Source organism: Thunnus albacares, chromosome 15, assembly GCF_914725855.1.
Source record: "Thunnus albacares chromosome 15, fThuAlb1.1, whole genome shotgun sequence".
Taxonomy (NCBI): domain Eukaryota; kingdom Metazoa; phylum Chordata; class Actinopteri; order Scombriformes; family Scombridae; genus Thunnus; species Thunnus albacares.
In genome coordinates, this window is record NC_058120.1 from 19,063,555 (window position 1) to 19,084,571 (window position 21,017).

Sequence of the window (21,017 nt, forward strand, 5' to 3'; positions counted from 1 at the left end):
CCCTTAAATTGTAAACTTATAAACATTTCAGCAGCTCTTTTGCAGATTTTTAAATTCATACACTACAGGGATTTGCAATACAGTCGAAACTCATTGTATAAAACATTAGAAATGGATGGTGTTTCCATTAATTTGACTTTGTGGATATACTATTTTGTCATTATGAGAAATTTGTTAATCAGCAGATTTTCTCGTTTTTCTTTAATAACCAGTCCACAGATTACATCCACATGCTCAGCATTAACTTTCAGAACTGAATCTTTCGCTAGAGGGAAATATATCATTAATTAATTTGAAAATACATTTCTTTAGCTTTGGGTAAAATGGGATAATGTACGAATTATGTTTCATAGTAATTTGCCAGGATTCATGTCCCTGAAATCAAGTCCTCTGTTGAACTGGTTTGGATAAGTCACTGGTCAACATCTGTCTAATCAGACTCTAAATACTTTATTTACTTATTTATTTTCCCGTCACTTTACTTATAGAAAGTGTCACGTACAACATGTGTGACAATAATAAAAAAAATATTAAAATCAGATTTCTTAAAGAAAGATCTTGGAGAATACTAACTGTATGTGTAAGTTAGTGGTGCACAAAATGAAATCACTGGCTCAGCCTGGTAGTACACATTTAATTAAGATTTTCTGCAAAATGCAAAAATATTACTTTAGCTTAATAATCGCTACACAGTGTTTTCTGCTCCCATCTTGTACCATGGATGTATTATAAGAGCTCTTATAATAATACATCCATCACCAAGTGTAACAGAACTAAAGTTTCGGCCTCAATTACTTTAGTCTTTTACCCGTTCCTTTGGTTTACAGTACAAGTCCAACAAAGTTCATGCAGTGTATTTCTCAGTGTTCATTTCACTGTTGCCCTTCAGTCTTTTCTTTGCTTTTTTTTCATAACAAGTGACTTTATGCAGTATGACCCACAGTATGAACTCATTACCTCAATGTCTGGTGCTGTCCAAGGCCGCCACAGCCTTTTGCAGGCTTGAGACATACTCACTGGTAGGTCCTCGATGCTGATTCCTTTTTTTTTTAAAACAGTAAATACTTTTTTAACCGTAAATATTTAATTTTTAAAAACCGTAAATCCTTTTTTTTACTGTATACTATATGATAATACTTAATTTATTTTTTTTTTAATTTTAAAAATACCGTAAATACTTATTATTGGTTTATTTATTTATTATCGTAAAAGCTTTTTTTAACCGTAAATATTTAATTTAATGCCACTCCGTACACTTGTGACGTACATTTTCATCTCGTCGTCCGACCAATCAGAGACCCCTCACGTCAAAACACTTCCGCTATGCTCTCCCACTTGCCTTTCCACTGGAGCGGCCGGTGTGAGCAGATATCAGGAGTGTACACCACGTAGCCCACAGGCGAAGAACAGAAATAAAGGTACTAAATGAGGAGGATTCCCGGTTTAATAGCTTTCGGGCTTCTTTTAACTAGTGGAGAATGCAGATAGTAGTATTAGCTGAGTCGGATATTCTGGCTAACAGGTAGCTAGGAGTAGTTTCAGTTAGCCACTAGCTAACGTTAGCATGCTGTGTTTGAATGAGCATATGACTGAAGCTGCGTAAACACGTTTTCAGTGGAGCTGACTCAATAGGATGGAGCTACATAGTGCTGCTTGACCAGGGCTGAAATTTTGGCGTCAGTGAAATATTTTGATGTGGGTGTCACGGTGTATCCAACTTCTTGTAACTCTTGCAGATGCCCCCAAAGAAGGGAGAAGCCCCGAAACAAATTCCATTAATTGGACGATTTGGAACCTCTCTGAAAATTGGCATTGTGGGATTACCTAATGTTGGGTACGTACATGTTTTAAGTGATGTTTATGATATGAGTAAATTAACTACTGTGGGGTCATCACATCATCATTTGAAGCTGCCCTCCTACTGACCCTTGTCTGACTCTCTTCATTGTAGGAAATCCACCTTTTTCAATGTGCTGACCAAAAGCCAAGCAGCTGCAGAGAACTTCCCATTCTGCACAATCGACCCAAATGAGAGCAGAGTACCTGTCCCTGATGAGCGCTTTGATTTCCTCTGTCAGTACCATAAACCAGCCAGGTGCGTGTTATGAGTCTGTGTTTAGAAAAACAATTAACGATTATTTTTATTATCGATTAGCCTGATGATTATTTTCTCAATTAATTGGTTAAGATTTTTGTTTATAAAATGCCAGAAAATACTGAAAAATGCCCATTATATTTTCCCACAGCCCAAAGTGGCATATTCAGGCGTCTTGTTATGTCTAACCAACCAAAACCCAAGAATATTTACTTTACTATCATGTATGACAAAGAGAAGCATTAAATCCTGACATCTGAGAAGTTGGAACCGACAAACGTCTGGTACTTTTGCTTAAAGTTACAATATTGAAGATTTTCATTTAAACAAACATCTGTTAAGTCACTATCTATTGCTGAATGAAGTAACACGATGGTGATTGAGCCTATGGCCCGCTGATGAAAGCTCTTGCATTTGCAGTATTATGATTATTACAAACCAGGTGTCGGTGGCGACTTTCCCGCCATGCATTCAAATCACAAGCAGCGCAGTTTGTGACACAGTTTCCATCATGTAGTGGTTGATCCACCAGAGAGGGAAGGCGGACCTAACGCAACAGACTCACTCTTCAATTCGCTTGTGCTAGCGTGACTTCACACAGCAGCAATACGTTTTGGATCTCTGGGAGTGAGGTCAAGTGAGGTCCAAAAACACACCTGCAGTTATTGCTTAATGCCATACGGTGCTGCCAAAGAGGACGAAACAAAGATCTTTGAGATTGCCACTTTAAATGATTATGCGATTATAAAAATAGTTGCCGGTTAATTTTTTTGTCAGTTGACTAACCAGTCAATCATCTAATCTTTGCAGCTCTACCTGTGTTATATTTCCCTCTGTCTCATTGATGACCCCCCTTCTGGTCTGGCTGTTTTGTCTTCTTCAGTAAGGTTCCTGCTTTTCTAAACGTTGTGGACATTGCTGGTCTGGTGAAGGGAGCTCACTCAGGACAGGGACTTGGAAACGCCTTCCTCTCCCACATCAGTGCCTGCGATGGCATCTTCCACATGACTCGTGAGTTGTGCATGCAGCTGCTGTGTAGTAACAACTGAGCAGAGTGGACAGGTGTTAAGAGGGCGAGTTAGTGCCACTACTACATGTCTTAAAGGGGAACAAGACTAAAGGATTTATGCTCATGGCCCAGACAGGACAATATGGTCAGTTCCTGTGAATATGCACCAAACTGCCTTAGAGCTGGGTATCTAACCTCAATACTTTTATAGTACTGACCAATATGTGTCTGTAATGCCAAGTATCAAGCTGTTAAGTGCCAAAAGCTGGCATCAAATGTCTGGTCAGATTTGTAATTTTGTTTAGTATATAGATATATATAGATAGATAGTTTCTGAATTTAATACATTTGTTGTCAATTTTAGACATTTAAGTGTTTACATCAAAGGAAGACATAAAAGAATCATTTTGGTCTTGGTACTGAAACTCTGCATTGTGTTATTTTAGAGTAAAAATCTTTACATTTGTGACCAACATTGCATGTAAAATGAGAGGCTGTAAAGCTAAATGAAATTTTCAGACCTATATGGAGTTTGGATGCACAACCTCATTTGATAGTCTTGGAGGGTCTTCAAAATTCATCGCCTTTTGAACAGTGTAGGATTTTACATCCCAGTAATATTAGTACTCCATTTTTAAAGACCTGCATGATAATAAATACTGACTGAACAGTTAAGGGTTTAGAAATAACATATAGTTGTCTTTGTCTGGCCCTTAGATTTAAACATGTGTGAATAAACTCAAAAGGCAGACTACATCTGTCAAATGTTGTGTGTTTTAGGTGCGTTTGATGACGAGGATATCATCCACGTGGAGGGTAATGTTGACCCGGTGAGGGACATCGAGATCATCCACGAGGAGCTGCGACTAAAGGATGAGGAAATGGTCGGTCCAATCATCGACAAACTGGAGAAAACCGCAGTCAGAGGAGGTGACAAGAAACTCAAACCTGAATATGTGAGTAAAGCATGTTTTACGTATGTGTTGCTATTGGAGGAGATGGAAGATCATCATGTGTAATCAGTCTGTATACACCACCTAACCTGCTGCTCCCTGCTTCAGGATATCATGCTGAAGGTAAAGAACTGGATAGTGGACGAGAAGAAACACATCCGATTTTACCATGACTGGAATGACAAAGAGGTATGATGTGTTTTTGTGTAATCTGGTTGTGCTGTAAGTGTTTGGTCAAATATTTGTACAGTTATTTATTACTTGGCTGCTGTATGGATCAGTGGAATGTGGAGATGTATTCTCATATATATATGATAAAAATCTGTGTATTGTCATTTTGTTTTTAATCTTTGCAATTTTTAAACATTTTTTTAATGTCTTTACAGATTGAGGTGTTGAACAAATACCTGTTTCTGACATCGAAGCCAATGATCTACCTGGTTAACCTCTCAGAGAAGGATTACATCAGAAAAAAGAACAAATGGTATGTTCATCTACATGTTCCCTGTGTGTGTGTGTGTTAATGTCCCTTTATTTATTTATGTATTTTAGCTGTCTTTTAGCATTCAGAATAACTCCTGTTCTCCACAGGTTGGCGAAAATCAAGGAGTGGGTAGATGCCCACGACCCCGGTGCTCTGGTCATTCCCCTGAGTGGAGCAGTGGAGGCTAAACTGCAGGACATGGAGGAGGAGGAGTTGAAAAAGTACTGCGAGGAACAGAAGACGCAGAGGTGAGACAAACGGCACACACACGGTGTAACAAGAAGCCGTTTAGATGCCAAGTAGAGCTGCAACTAACGATTACTGTATTAAACATTCAATCTATATATAATGTCACACAATGGTGAAAAATGCCTTTTCATCATTTCCCACAGACCAGAGATGATGTCATCACATTAGTTGTTTTGTCTGACGGTCTGATCAAAAGTCCAAAATACAAAGATGTCCAAATTACAACAACATAAAGGCAAGAAATCTCTACATTCAAGAATGAAACTGAAGAAGAGATCAACATTTTCTGTTGATTGTCTAATTGATTATTAATCAACTAATTGTTTCAGCTCTAAAGTTCTTTAGATTCTCTTGATCTAACTGGAGTGAAGCGACAGCTAAGTGTTTGACCTCACAGTCAATATAACAAGATTGTTAATTGTAGTTTGTTGACAGGTGAATATTATTCAGAGTCATATTATTTTGAGTCAACTGAACAAGTCATCGAGCCCTTTTCACATCACACATTTTGACTTGTCATAGGAGGATAACCGCAGGCCCAAGTGTCTACAGCGAAAAAGACCTTTTGTGTCAAGTCGTGTTGAATAAATAAATAATGTTTACACTGTTGTGTGACGGCTGAAATACATGAAGCATGGACGTCATATAGGTGGGGCAGAGCAGGGTTTTTTTACTTGCTACACAGAGTCAGTCTGTGTAGCATGTGGTTGCGTGTTAGCCGTTGAGTGTTGCCAACTGATAATGCAGTTGGTTATGCAGGGCTTGGAAGCGTAAGCTATAATAACTGGTACTTAATTAATTAAATAGATCGTATTAACTACAGGATGATGGATACACATTGACTTGATTGATTTATTTTGATGCGCAATGTAAAAAGGTTGCACTGCTGTGTCACATTGCCTCTGGTACAATGAGGTATTTATTTCAATCGTGCTGACGTGTCACGCCGCATCCATGCCCTGTGTATTTCGGCCGTAACAAAGGCGCAAATCCTCCTGAATTATTATTAAAATAATTAACTGTACTTGTTCAAATAAATTCCAGTTTTGGGGCTTCAATCATTGAATGTTTGAACCTCTCCATCACAGCTGATCAAGTGAACGTCTCCGTGTGTTTTTAGTGTTCTGACCAAAATAATAAAGACCGGCTATGCAGCTCTACAGCTGGAATACTTCTTCACAGCGGGACCAGATGAGGTGCGAGCTTGGACCATCAGGGTGAGTGATATGACTGACTTTCCTCAAAATGAATCAGTAACTCCTGATAGGATGCTGAACTAAAGACTTTATTTCAAAATTCAAGACATTGTCGTTTCAAACTTGTAATTTACAGTGAATTTAACATCTATTTCAACAAATAATTTTTTGTATCGTTTAATGTTTTCTCTCTTTCTGGCAATTTACTAATCTGACTTTTTGAAATTTGCAAATATTTGAGTATTTTACTGCACATAATGGGCCTGAAATGTGACAATGACTGAGAAATGTGCTCCAAATGTGCATCTTTTTGGATTTGAAGAATATTTCTCTTAATGTTTGTGCTTTTTACTTTTGTATTTGTTTTGGTATTTGCAGCATTTCTGGATTTAGATCTTTTTAGCCTGATAACTAGGCTGAATTGCCATTTCATTTTCACAATGCACTATTTGAATCACTGAATAAGGTGTGGGTCACTGTGCTTCTACTGCTTGTAATTGAAGAGTTTATTGATTTGAAGTTTTTGTTTTTTTTTTTCCTCTTGTTTTTAGTATGTAATGTTTTTACTCTTGTATGCATTTTGTCCTTAAGAGCCACTGTACTAAGCTCCTTTCATCATAGTTGTCTCCTAAATTCAGTCAATCTGAAATACAGAGCATAGTTAAAGAGAATGGGTCTGTTCTTTTTGCCTGAGTTGCTCATAGAGTTGCCTGTTTTTTGACACCATTATTATCCAGGGCAGCATATTGTGATAGTATAATGAAATAATCTATCCCTATCTATGATAAAATTCTTAAAGGAGGCAGTTTGTCATTTTGTTTTTGTTGTGCTCCAACAGAAAGGCACCAGGGCTCCAGGAGCTGCAGGAAAGATCCACACTGACTTTGAGAAAGGCTTCATCATGGCCGAGGTGATGAAGTTCAATGACTTCAAAGAGGAAGGCAGTGAAAATGCAGTCAAGGTGTGTGTTTGTTTATAGCGCAATTATAAACTCAGGTTACTGTGCTGTTGAGTTTCTGTTAATAACTTTGTTGACACTGAAAAATGTCACTTAATACAATATTTTTTAAACGTTAATTTCCTCTTTTGCAGGCTGCTGGTAAATACAGGCAACAGGGCAGGAACTACGTCGTGGAGGATGGGGACATTATCTTTTTCAAATTCAACACACCCAATGCACCCAAAAAGAAATAATGAGACCACACAGTCACCAGAGGGAGAGCTCAGAATACATTTTTTTGTCAGGGCCCCTGAGAGCTACATTGTCTGCTGGTTTTTATACCTCTCTCTTGAATTCAGAGGAACAACTCGCTGCCCTCTTGGCCAGAAGTATTTACTCAACTGGCCTCCCGGGCTTGGACCAGAATCTATTAAGATGATTACATAATAATAACATTTCTGTACATTCCCATCTGTAATATTTTAAGCAAAAGTTCAAAGGGCACAAACTGCACTGAAAGTCAAATGTTTTTGAACACTATATTCTAGCAGTCATTGCCTCCAGAAAGAAAAAAAAATGATTTTTTTTTTTATTTTATTGGAAATGATCTAATCGGGAAACTGTTACAGACCGTAAATTGCATATTCTTTTGTAACTCATGTTAGCACAGTTTTAATCAGGCCTATTTTAATCGGAGCTTTTTGATCATTTAAGTCACAAATGCACAAAAATTCTTGGTAAGACAATCTATAAAATTTCTCTGAGAAATTAGAGCTTCAGCCTCAGCCATGAGTTGATGATTTCCTCTGTGATAACTGCTGATTAATTTGCAAGCACTCTGGTTCTAACAAGACTTGTAATTAGGGCTGTACTGGAGGCAGTTGTACTGGATCATTACCTAACCTCTGTAATTGAAATACAGGAGAACAGTGGTAACTTTAGTAATTACAGTATGTGTGCTACAGGTGCTTAATTAGTCATCAAAATTGAGTCCGTCTTGAGTTACTTTTAGGTCTTTCCTTAGAATAAAAAAAACATTTCTCAGTGCATTTACACATTTTCCTTAATTAAGCTTTATTTTTATGGTATCCAAAGTAAAGTTCTAATTACACTACTTAAGATTTAACCAAAAAATTAAAAATATACGTTGTCCAAAAACATTTTGACTTGTCAGTGTATGAACATTTGAGAGAGATTGAAAGCCGTCACTCAGTGTTGCGCCTCAGGGCAGGACAGCTGCATTCTGAGCAGGAGGGATATTGTTATTTTTAGAAAGAGCAAAGCAGGCATCCTCGCCAGTGCCTGATCAGACACCTCAACAGAGAATGTTGTTATACACACTGCTTTTATTGACTTTGTGTGGGCTGGTTAAAAAAAAACAACAAAAAAAACATGACTCTTCTTCACGTTATGAACTCCACCCTGCGTAATAAGACAATGCTTCATTGTGAATCTGAAAAATTATGGTTTGCTCTGGATCGTCTGGACTGTAGAGCTTCAAACTGCATCTTCGCCTCTTCCTCAATGCCTCCACAGTGTGTATGTCATTCCTTTCGAGACTACTTACCATCACATAACCATACATTTTGCCAAATTGTGGACGTAGAAATCCTGCCCTCTTAATGAACCAGAATGAGTTTTTGAGGAATGAGGTACAATATGTTAAATATGCTACTATAAGGGAGCCAGAATCTAATAAATGTCACGCTCATCAGTATGCATGTGTCAATAAAAGGAGACAAACCTCTGTCATCTCTGTGTATTCCTACATTTTCCTCATTTCACACTAAAGTAACATTAGGGTATGAGAAAATATGCAGAAATATGGAATTTGGAGTGTGACACTGGGATAATTACAATTTTTTACACTGTAATTATAATCAATTAATAAGCCATTATGGATGATAGGTGTGTTCATGACAACCTGCAACTCCATCTGCTGAGGAAGATCATGTTATATTATCAAAACAACATCTACGGACCTTGAGGTAATATTGATGAACTTTCAATCTCAACATTTGTTTCCTGCTTTAACATTTACATTTTACACTTTGTGGTCATTTTAATTTTAATTTAGCTCATTTTCTGATTATTTTAATCTATAGTAGCTTTATTGTAAATGCATCAAGTTATCAATTGATAATAAATACTGTAAAAGTCAGAATCTCTCCAGTGACCCTTAAAGCTCCGTACAGGATGATTAATCATATCACATCATGTTTTCAATGTGGACCAAATAATGAATGATCATCTTTTTTAAAAAAAGGAAACATTTGAATGTTTTGCTTGACAGTTAATTCTGCTGCTAAAACAGAAGTTGATAAAGCAATTTCCACTCTTGGCACGGCATCACATGGCCTGTTGGAGCTTTCAGTTGTTTCACATTGTCATTGAACAAACTTCATCTGTTGATATAAACGTGATACAGTCAAAAGGTCCAAGATAAGTATTACGTGGACCATAAGTGGAGGTGGTTGGCCTTTGTAAATGTTCATTTGTAATTGTTAAAGGATAGGTTCACAATTTTTCAAGTCTGTCTTATAACAACAGTCAGGTGCCCAAATGAATATTGGCCATTAGAAAATGCCTTCATAATGTACTTACAGTGTAAGTGATGGGGGCCAAAATCCTTCAGACACAGACTCCTTCTGTGCAAAAATGTATTTAAAAGTTTATCTGAACCTAATATGAAGCTTCAGTTGTCCAAATTAGTCAAATCAAGTAGATATCTTTCAATGTTACAGTCTTTTTAGTGCTAAAGTCCCTCTTGTAACTACCACTGCAGCTCAACAGGGAAACACTGTCTGAGGAAACACAAAGAGGGAATTTTTTTGCTAAAAGACAGGCAGATATTCACTTGATATGACTAACTCAGACTGCTGAAGCCTCATACAAGCTTCAATGCATTTTTGCACAAAATGACTGTGGACATACTGTGGATTTTGGGCCCCATCACTTACACTGAAAGCACATTTGAAGGGGGTCTTTTAATAGCCAGTATGAACAGGAGGAATGATTACAGTGAGGAAAACCCCTTTCAGTGTTCATATGGGCATCTCACTGTTGTTTTAAGACACACTTGAAAAAACTGTGAACCTATCCTTTAACATATATGTTATTGTGGCATACATTATATTCTATACAGAGGTGACATCAGATGTTTTCTCTTTGTGAAGATCATGTGAAGTAAATTTTGCGTGTGTGAGATTTGCAAACAAAGGTTTGGTTAATTATTTTTCACTTTAGGCATTATATGCTGTATTATTTACTGAAAACTGCCTGGTTATGATAATGGAGGCCAGATGACGATTTGCAGTAAGTAACGAAAACTTTTAGCCGTTGTTCGTCTACAGCTGTGTTATGAGGGGAAAGAAAACACACTTTATTAAAACAAAAAACAAGTGTGTAAAATAAATAACTTTATTTTACATTAAATGATAGAATAAAGTGTATAATTTCGACAAAAACGCCACCGTTTTCCTGGTTTCTCTGTTGAGAATTCAACAACTGCATTCCAACAACAAACAGGAAACACACGTCCCATTTAAAAAAAAGAGAAAAAGACTGACATCGCGGTTGGCCAATCAAGTCTCAGTAGATCGTCTGCTTAGCCAATCGCGTTAGAGAAGAAAGGCGGGACGTCCTGTAATGTGATGCAAATTGGACGGTCCAGCCTGTTAGTCCCACCTTTTTGTGTTTCCCGCACCGTCAATCAAAATAGAAAAAAATCGACCCGAATTCACCGATCAACACTAGCCCGCCTTTGATAAAATAATCATGTTCGGAGTTTAGTTGATCAGATAATCCTCCCGGTTACTACCATTCACGCTATGACTGCTACGTAAAGACGTAGCGCATCGAAGCGTGCAACTAATCGGTGAGTTTGTGCAGCCTGCAGCGAGGCAAGCTGCGTCTTTTTTTTATCTTTTGCTCTGTTGCTAACTAGCTAGACATGGTTAGCTGACTGAGCTAGCTGGCTAGCCGCGGAGTTGACAAAGTAAACAGTCGATCTGGGCCGAAATCGCCCCAGATTCCCCGCTGCAAAGTTGAATTTCGCAGTCAGCTCCTTTCGGACTGGAGAGTGGGGATGCTTTGCGGGATTTTCTGGCAGGCAGGAGTTGAAGATTACAGAGTTTTGCTGAGTTTCCCCTTCTCTCCCTGCTAGCGCCAGAGCAGCCTCTGAAACAAGGAGAAATGGCGTCCGCGGACGTGGACAGCAGTCAAAGCGAGTTTCTGCAACCCGGCGGCGCAGCGGAAACACAGGTATCCGACATTTTCTAGCTCGTCTTTCTCGCTCGCTTTCCGATTGCTGGTTGTGTTTTTAGAGAGCATGAAGTTCACACGTTTTAAAATTTTGATGGCATGGGGTGAAAGCCGTACACTTCCTGTGTTCCCCTCAATAACGGCCACCCACTTTACCCCTGTAAAACCCGCCCATAGTGGGTAGGACACTGAAGGCAGTCACTTGGGTCGGCTCGCTGGAAGATAGCCGGTGTACCTTGGGCTGGGAGGATGCAGGGGGTGTGATAATATGGCAGGGAAAGCGTCCATAATCAAAACAGTAGCGTTCAATTGTGCTGTAATAGCCACCCATCCCCCACACCCTGCTCTGGAGCCTGTTATCTCCACTCTGTGTGTTGGTGGTTGCATCTAGCTTCTGGCTCTTCCATCAGCTATTCTCTGCATCAGTACAAAGCCTGCATGATCTTTGATTTACTGTGTTTGATATATCAGCCACAGTCTCTGACTTGATAACTGATTTCAACACAAAAGCCAAGACTGATTCCCTTTTCCATTTTTTTTTTAATCTCATCAAAATCTAAGATGAATCATAGAAATGTGATCCATCCTCGCTAATCTGATTGTGCAATTTACCCCCAAGACAACAGATATGTCGGCCATACAGCTGACGGGTTCAGACCGATGGGAGGTGTTAACTCCTGTCTCCACTGGGAAGGAAGATCAAGGAGTCGTTCACATTCCAAACTCGGGGATCGTCACGTCCAACGGGCAGTACGTGCTTCCTATTGGGAGTCTTCCCAGCCAGCCCATCTACGTTACAGCGTCGGGGAATGAAGCCGCGGCCAACGGCGTGTCAGGCATTCAGTATCAGGTAAAAGGAGACAAAAAAACATGTTTAAGAAGCAGTAGCTGTTGTGCACAGGTGGTGATCTTCATGAAAGCTATCGTCCTCGTTTTCCAGGTTATCCCTCAAATCCAAAACGCGGATGGAACACTTGCAGGATTCTCGACACAGGGGTTGGATGATGGCACGGGGCAGATCCAGCTCCTTCAAGACAGTGGCCAGGGCAGCATCGGCATCAGCTGTGCCACGACAACGACCACAGACCTCCTGACGCAGGTGGGGCAAGTGCAGTCGATTCAAGGCGTCCCGCTGGGTGGGGGTTCAGCATACACCGGCACAGTACCTGTAGGGCTGCCCAGCAACATAACATTCGTCCCCATAAACAGTGTGGATCTGGAGTCGCTCGGGTTGACGGGAGCGCAGACGGTCCCCATCGCAACAGGGGTGACACCGGAAGGTCAGCTGATCATGAGCGGTCAGACACTGGAGAGTCAGAGTCAGGACGCCAGCAAACAGCAGCTGGTGACAGTAAGCGACGCCAGCAGCAATCAAGAACTCTACGTGCCAACCACCACTTCTTCCTCCAACTCCTCCCATCTTCCCGAGACCATCGACGGCACGGGGGTTCTGACCCAAGCCACTGCAGTGTCTGCAGGCGTGTCCGACCCCTCCTCAGAAAACTACAACTCCCACAACCACCTGCAGCAAATCCAGGTCAGAATGCAAACCTTTAACGCCGTCATGTGACGTGTTTGTCAGGCCTGTGGCCTTTAAGGCAGCTTGGTTTCCAACTTGGGAGGTCAGGAAGAGGTTTCAAGATGAATCTGATCTCATTAGATGATTAAACATACAAGTGAAAAATGTATATTTCACAAAATCTTGTTGATTTTTTCTTTGCTTTTTCTTCTTGTGAGATGCTGGTTACTTTAAGCTCTTACAGCCTCTAAAATCTTTCAAATTAAACAATCTGAGAAGGAAAAAAAATATCAATCTTGAGTCGACACTGAGCTCATAATTGGTGATATGCTGGTATCTGGCGTCTGGTCAAATTTGTAATCTTGTTTGCTTATTCTTTGATCAGATATCCCTAATTTAAATGTAATTTTTGTCTGATTTTAAGCAGTATAATCTAGGCATGTCATAGCAAGACTGATTATGTTTAGACAACACTTAATAGATAAGAAGTTTGGCTGCTTTAGTTAAATTTTATAAAAAGGGAAAACATGATTATATTCCTGACAGTAATGTAACAAAAAAATATTGATTTGATACCAAAACACAGGTATCTAAAAATTTCGAACAATACCGAGCCCAATTGATGAAGGGTCTAAGCCAAAAACTTTGAGAACCACTGCTTTAAGGCCACAGTGGAGTGTAGTATTTGAGTGTAATATGACGTGAATGCTACTTTCTCACTCTCTGCCTGTTCTGTTCTTATTTTGTTGTTTTTCTGCTCTGCAGGTGTCATCCTCTAATGCTACCACTATCTCGCAGCCCATCCTGCAGCTGTCTGGGGACAGTCAGGCCCAGGTAGCCCAGGTGGCTCAGGGCCAGGACATGAATGCAGCAGCAGGTCAGACTCTACAGAGCGTACAGCTGGTCAACCCGGGGACCTTCCTCATCCAGGCCCAAACTGTCACCGCTACAGGACAGATCCAGTGGCAGACTTTCCAGGTAAGCTCAAAAGAAGTGTGTGTGTTGAGTTTTCAAAACAGAAAAGTGTCAGAGCATTATTAAAGTATCATGTTGTGTATTTCTCTCTCTAGGTTCAGGGTGTCCAGTCACTCCAGGGCCTCCAGTTGCCCCAAGGGCAGGGCCAGGCCCAGCAGCTGACCTTAGCCCCGGTCCAGGCCCTCCCTCTGGGCCAGACAGGCCAGGTCAGCCTACCCAACCTCCAGACGGTAACGGTGAACTCCGTAACACAAGCTGGAGTTCAGTACACGCAGGGGGACGACGCAAGCAGTCCAGCTGGTACGGGTCACGTGCACATATTGTACATCCACACGCATTATTCTGAATATGCAAATGTTTAAATATAGCTTGTTAATAATCATCTCCCTGATTCAGGTATCCAGATAAAGGAGGAGCCGGACTCTGAGGAGTGGCAATTGAGGGAAGACTCAACGCTGAACGCCAGCGACCTGAACAACCTGCGGGTTCAGATGGGAGAAGACGACATGGAGACGCCGAGCGGTGAAGGCAAGAGGCTCCGCAGAGTAGCCTGCACCTGCCCCAACTGCAAAGAGTCCGGAGGAAGGTGAGCTACTTAAAAGCCAGAAAGCTGAATTACGTTCTAAGACTTGATTATACATACTTAATTACATTAATAATAAATTATATCTCCACCATATTGTGCAGGATTTAACACCCAGATGTTGTTCATTTCAACTGCTGCTCTTATCACTTGATGTCTGAAGTTTGATCGTCTTTTATTGCTGGTTTATAGTTTCAGAACCCGGTCGGCTATATTAACTGGAGATAATCTGTTTTAAACAACTTAACATTTCTGTACTTAAGCTGTTAAACTGCACTTAAACCTTCATTCGTGTAGCATTACAAAACCTTGATTTCTATTTTGTTTGTTTTTTTTGGCTTTGTATTCTTTTATTCAACTTTGTAGGCCATTGATATGCAAATCTGCCTTTCACCTTCTTTTTTTAGCCTGACTCTTCCACTTTTCTTAAAACGGAAAAACAAGAAATCACCCGCTGTATTTTTGTGTGTCCTTCTCATTCCTCACTTTCTCCTGCGCTTCACAGAGGGTCAGGCATGGGGAAAAAGAAGCAGCACATCTGTCACATCGCCGGCTGCGGGAAAGTTTACGGAAAGACGTCCCATCTCCGAGCTCACCTGCGCTGGCACAGCGGAGAGAGACCTTTTGTCTGCAACTGGATGTTCTGCGGCAAGAGGTTCACCAGGAGCGACGAGCTGCAGAGACACCGGAGGACACACACAGGTGAGACAATGCTCTGTCGTTTTGTTGTTGGGAAAATATGTAAATCAAGCGGTAAATGAGGAACATGCGATAGTTATTTGTCTCTGATAGTACAAACCTTCAACATGTTTTTGGAAGAGTATCCTGCTGTTCGTGCCTGTTCTGTTGATCACACAGTGTTGAATGATGGGAGGTGATGAACATCATCTTGAAAGCAAGGAGAAAAGGAAAAGTTGTAGTAGCTTTAAAGCTAAATATTCACCTTTTGATTTGACATTTTGATGGATAAACAGTGAAGTCTGGACCTTGTTTGTAAGCAGAAGAATCTACTAATACTTTCATGCTGGAGTTCATTATTTTGGGTGATGGGAGACTGTGTATAGATGTACAATAGTATTTAATTTGATGCTAAATTGAGTATTTGATTTGATTTACCAGAATCATATTGGTTATTTATCAAGTTTTCATGTATTTTATTATGTTTTGTGTATCTTCAAGTGGCTGCAGGACAAATTCCCGATCAGGGACAGTAAAGTAATTGAGAAGAACTGCATAAATTAAACTGCTTTGGCTTTTATAATTGTTCCTCAGATTTAATAAGCAATTCTAAGACATTGTGTCGGGCTCAGGAAAAACATGATCAGTATTTGTTATGATCTTTGACTGGACTGAATGATTATCAGTAAAGCTTTAGTTAGGTTCTCTTTAGTTGAAGTATCAGGGTCAATATGAAACAGCACTAATGAGCTATTTTTACAAAAAGGTAGATCTTAGTTATGTGCTATATTATTGTTCTACATTCTGTTGGATGGAGCAGGGAAAGCTTTGTCATAATGGAACACCTACAGTATATTGATCAGACATTGTCCTCAATCCTCGGTGCACTTTCCTTGTGCCATAGTGGAGCTCAATTCAGTAAATGAGTAAAAACATATGTGGGTAGCGTGCTAATGATGCAATCTGTGTTTCAGCTTGTTTTTGAGTCTTTCAACATTCTCCAGAGTTGCACATATGCAGGCGCACTCACACATTTTTAGAGCTGGTTCACATAAATTACCAAAAAAAAAAAAAACCCACACTGCATAAAAGGAAAAAAATACATAGTTGTATCTATCTTTAGTTTTCATAAGGACTAATTTTTGGTAAAGTAAGTCCAATGAAAACTGAACTGAACATTGTGTTCTGTGGATTAACCAGACCAACAGGGGCATTGTGTCTTGAAGGAAGTTGGTGTTAAATTTTGAAATGTCACATTTCAAAGCTGTGAACCCCACAAACAAAACTCCATCCGTCTCATATGTATCAGAGTGGCGGCAGAAATCTAGGAGAGAGTTATATCCAGGCACATTAAACCAAAACTATCTGCATGACTAGATATCACCAGAGCTAAATGATAACAGACTAGAGTTAAAAATAAACTTGTCAGCACTGTCTGGTGGACAAACTGTTTATCAGTAGCTGTGTTTCCCTCAACCTATTTGTATGCACATTTTGAAGGATTGCATTAAAAAAGCTTAATGAAACACACCTAATTCACATTTTCCTTTTTGCGACATTTCAAAACTTTGCTTAAAATTCTCTTGCGAATCTAACGGAAACACGGCTAGTGACGCTGGTTCTGAATTACTCAAACCTATATTTTCTTTTAAAATATAAGACACTACAAACAGTTAGTTTAGTCTGTTTGCACAATTAAAGGCTGCAAATTAATCAATGTGCTCCTCTCACTTCTGTTTTTTTGAAATCTGCTGTCCTAAACTGAGAAGCACCTGATTCTGCTGCTTTTTGTTGGAAGATACGTGGAGAATCCTGTTTCTACTATATATATTTTCTTTTCTTTTTACATTTTTGAACATTTTATTACTTGTTAAACATAAAAAGAAGAAGAAGGAATCATAAAAAATAAAACAAAGGCACTCCAGCCTAAACCACACATCATATCATCCCCTTAACCCCACCCACACTAGCCCTCCCCTTTAACGAAACAATCAAAAACTACTGGTAACAAATCATAAGAATTCATAGCACATTAATACTCAAGATTTTATACCATAGAGTGATTAACTAACATAAACGCAAAATGTATCCTGTACTGCAATATCTTGTTCCCGTTCCCTCTCTGACGTTTCTGTCATTGACCTCGCAGGGGAGAAGAAGTTCGTGTGCACGGAGTGCTCCAAGAGGTTCATGAGGAGCGACCACCTGGCCAAGCACATAAAGACTCACCAGAATAAAAAAGGCGGCGTTCCCTCCTCCACGTCTCCGCCCACCACCGACGCCGTCATCACCGCCGACGGTACCACACTCATCCTCCAGACCGCCACCACCCACGACCTCGTAGCCAATCAGGAGATCCCTTTGCAGCTGGTCACCGTGGCACCCGGTGAGGTCATGGAATGAGCGCGGGGGCGGGGGAGGACGGGGTGAGGTGGATTTCTGAGAACCGGCCTATCACAGGGACCTCTTGGGCTTTTTCTCTTCCCCTCTTCCCTCTTTTTTTTTTTTTGTTTTTTTTGTTTTTTACATATGAATATATACGTAAATATATATGACAAATATATATATTTTAAGTAAGAGTTATCATGACTTTATGTTTGTTTTTTGCAGTCTTTTTATAGGCGGGCAAAAAGAATAACATTAAAAAAGGTGGTTGCTATGTACACACGCGTAAACACATTCTTACACTTACACACACACACACACACACATACACACACAGGAGAAAACATGCATTAACACTCAAAACACGACATGAATACTCAACACGATGAAATGCCTTATTTTGTATCATACTCTTGTATAAAATGCTGGAGGTGCATGTGTTTTTTTTTAAAGGTTCTATATGTAAGAATTATGAAGCAACTTAATTCATTGTTTTTATTGCCAATGAGTGAATAGGTTGTAACGTAAGTCAAAAAAATGAGACCCTCTCCGGTTGGGTATATCAGCCTGTGGACTGATTTCTATGTGAAGGACTCGGGCCGGATTTTCCGCGAAAATCCAAAGGATGTGACGTTTTTTGCGTGCTCCTGTATGCCTTGCCTCTCTCTGTCAACAAATGACCGGCATCTACCACAACAAAAACGGTGCTATCCAAGTAGAAACACCCTGCAGATATTAGCTCTCCAGCTAACGAGACAGCTAGCTGCCTCTGTCAAACCACACATTTCACAACAACAACAACAACAACACAGCTGACTGACTGGGAGTGAGAGATGCTTTGCAGAAACATGATGCAAAACATGTTAGAAATGTTTTGTTAGAATAGAGAAGCGTAAGTAAGGAAAGACATCACCTGCAATAGTCTCGCTCCGAGCAACAGGATGCTAGCTGCAGCTCACTTAACGGCCACCGGTGTCACTAAAGAGAAGGAATTTGATTCCTACATATAGAACCTTTAAGCTTTGCAGATGATGTAACTGTAATGGAGATAAATGTGTTTGTGAAACGGAGGAGATAATGAGGAAGAGGAGGAGTTGTGTTTGGAAGAACGTAAAGGAAGTAGTGAACCTCTCTGGGATGTTTGACGTTAAACCTTTGTCTTTGGAGAGTTCTGACAAAAACTGAACGCTCTGTTTGAAGCGGCACCACATCTGCGCTGAACTGTTGCAACGCTGCCACCGTAAACAAAAAAAATTATTCTTTTTAAAGGACCAGTTTGACATTTTTGGACGCTTATTTGCATTCTTGCTAAGAGTTAAATGAGAAGATTGATTCCTCTCTCATGTCTGTACAGTAAATATGAAGCTAGCAGCAGCAGCCGGCTAACTTAGCTTAGCACACAGACTGGAAACCGGGGGAAACTACTAGCCTTCACCTAGCATCTTTAAAGCTGACTAATGAACACATATCTAATTTGTTTAACCTGTACAAAACCTGAAGTGTAAAAATAACAATTTTAGGAGTTATATACCAGACTATTTCCTGGTAACTAAGTTAAATTGTTGTTTTTAAACTTTCAAAAAGGAAGTTCTTATACATAATTTCTCCAAACACCTGGTGCAGCTTCATATTTCACACATAGACGTGTGCGTGTGTGTAATACTCTGCAAGAAAGCGAACAAAGAACATTTCCACAAATGTCCAACTTCTTCTTAAATAAACAAGCAGCAGCTGTCGACCAATCACCGACAGCCAACAGGGCAGTGGCGATGATGTCACGCCGCGTCGCTTCAAACAGCTGGTGGTCAGAGTAGGACGACAGTGCCACTGTAAACTGATCTGAAGTTTGTGTTTTCCACCTTGAGGGGAGGAAAAAAAAAATAGATGCAAGCCGCCCTGAAAAAGGGCAACTTCTTCCAGCATCTGGTGAGTCTGAACAGAATGTCTCATCTGTCCTCACGAGCACGCCGTCCGCTGTGCTTGTCCACGTCTTTTTTTTTTTTTTCTTTTCATATTTTCGTTGTAAATTCACATTGTGTTTCCGTATGTCTCTTCGCTGATCTGGGTGTTCTGGGGTGGGCACCTCCTGAATTCCTGCAGGGCTCTTTATCGTTGGCGGCAGGATGACAAAACATGCAAAAAGTGTTGACATGTGAAGAAAAACCAAGAAACGGATGCAACAAATCAGTGAGCCCACGAGGGCGTTTCTGTCATCAAACATTCCAGTTGGACACCAGATGATGTGGGATTAGTTTTGCAATAACCGCTCTGTTGGTAATTCTGGCCAGATGTCAAAAGGAAAACAATCACGCCATTGTTTTTTTTTTTTTTCGTTTTTTATTTTAATTAATATAATCCCTTCCTTCGTTTGTCCTCATGTCTGTAGCGTTCATTTACATGTATATTATCTTATTTTCACCTTGTTTATAGAAGCCATTACCTAGTTAACTTTGTTGAATTTGTTTCCATGTATCAAAACCTTATTTTAAGTGATTTTTTTTAAAGAATTGGTGTAAAAATTGAATGTTACCTTTTGTAAAACCTTTTTTCAAATGGATCACAATAAAAGTCTGAAACCTTCAGTGACAAGTTGAATGCGTGTTGAAAGAAGCGAGAAGGGAGTCTGTTTTTAAAATGTCAACAGGACGAATTCACTGAGGAAATGAAATATCTTAAAGGACAAGTTCACATTTTTTCCCAAGTGTGTCTAAAAAAAAAAAAGAAAACATGCTTGTACGTGCGCTGAAACAACATTCATCCTTTCTGTCTGTGAAGAAACTTCTTCTTACTCAATTCCAGCGTGACACATGTGGGTGAGAAATGTTTTCAAATTCAGTTACAGCTGATGTGAGGCTTCAGCGGACAAATGTTAACAAAACAAAAGGGTGTCTACAAAACTTGAAGTCTGTTTAGGACAAAATTCTCCCCACTGCAAACAGGAAACAGTCTGGTGAAACATAGAGGGGATTAATTAATATAACTCTTGTCTCTGTCCTCAAACATTGCACAACTTTAAAATTATTTGTTACACAGAACAAAGACTGTGGATTTTCTGTTGCTCGTCTCTTCCGTTGGAACTGATTTAAAGGAGGGGAGGAACAATTAGAGCAACCAAAAATGTTTCAACATATACAGTATGTGGGCTTCTGCTTTAAGATGGACTCACAAAAAAATTTAATCCATCCTTTATATAAAGCCACTGATTCAACCTTTTGTGGCCCTTCACAGCCAAACGACCTTTTCACAGGTTCCATAATGAGCTGTGTTAGATTATGTATTTTTAATACTTGTTTGACGGATAAAACTCAACAGTATTAGAAAAAGTCAGAAAACTGTGTATCAGGATTTTTGTCTTCTGTCTTATAGCTTATTAATGATTTCGTGTCACCTCAGATTTTTTCTTGTGACCCCTACTTTAGGAACCACACCTGTCTTAAAGGATAGGTTCACATTTTTGTCAAGTGTGTCTTAAAACAACAGTCAGGAGCCCAAATGATCATTGAAACAGGTTTTGCTCGCTGTAATCATTTGTCCTCTTCATACTGACCATAATGCAGTCCTCGGTTTGTGCAAAAAAATGTTTTTAATATGTTGTATTCAATACGTTGAACCAACTCTTCATATTAGGATGTCAAAAACAGGGGGTAGACATTGACAATGTCTGTTAAACCTGTACTCATCCATGAAG

At 39.8% G+C, this 21,017-nt stretch overlaps 2 protein-coding genes across 3 annotated transcripts; both read left to right on the forward strand.

The window, feature by feature from the left end:
- Positions 1 to 1,307: 1,307 nt before the first annotated feature.
- LOC122998050 (obg-like ATPase 1) lies at positions 1,308 to 8,678 on the forward strand. The gene is made up of 11 exons (XM_044374596.1): positions 1,308 to 1,418; positions 1,737 to 1,834; positions 1,952 to 2,095; positions 2,979 to 3,106; positions 3,885 to 4,060; positions 4,166 to 4,246; positions 4,444 to 4,541; positions 4,649 to 4,789; positions 5,911 to 6,007; positions 6,825 to 6,947; positions 7,079 to 8,678. The coding sequence occupies exons 2-11, from the start codon at positions 1,737 to 1,739 to the stop codon at positions 7,178 to 7,180; spliced, it is 1,188 nt and encodes a 395-aa protein (XP_044230531.1). The 5' UTR covers positions 1,308 to 1,418; the 3' UTR covers positions 7,181 to 8,678.
- A 1,694-nt stretch (positions 8,679 to 10,372) lies between these two features.
- LOC122998049 (transcription factor Sp3-like) lies at positions 10,373 to 19,911 on the forward strand. Of its 2 annotated transcripts, XM_044374593.1 has the most exons (9): positions 10,373 to 10,803; positions 11,092 to 11,189; positions 11,809 to 12,039; positions 12,130 to 12,726; positions 13,474 to 13,686; positions 13,779 to 13,983; positions 14,080 to 14,269; positions 14,772 to 14,968; positions 17,094 to 19,911. In XM_044374593.1, exons 2-9 carry the CDS (start codon positions 11,121 to 11,123, stop codon positions 17,345 to 17,347), a joined length of 1,956 nt encoding a protein of 651 aa, XP_044230528.1. In that variant the 5' UTR covers positions 10,373 to 10,803; positions 11,092 to 11,120; the 3' UTR covers positions 17,348 to 19,911. The 2 variants fall into 2 exon arrangements, with proteins under 2 accessions (XP_044230528.1, XP_044230530.1); XM_044374595.1 differs by lacking the exon at positions 11,092 to 11,189.
- The last annotated feature ends 1,106 nt before the right edge of the window (positions 19,912 to 21,017 follow it).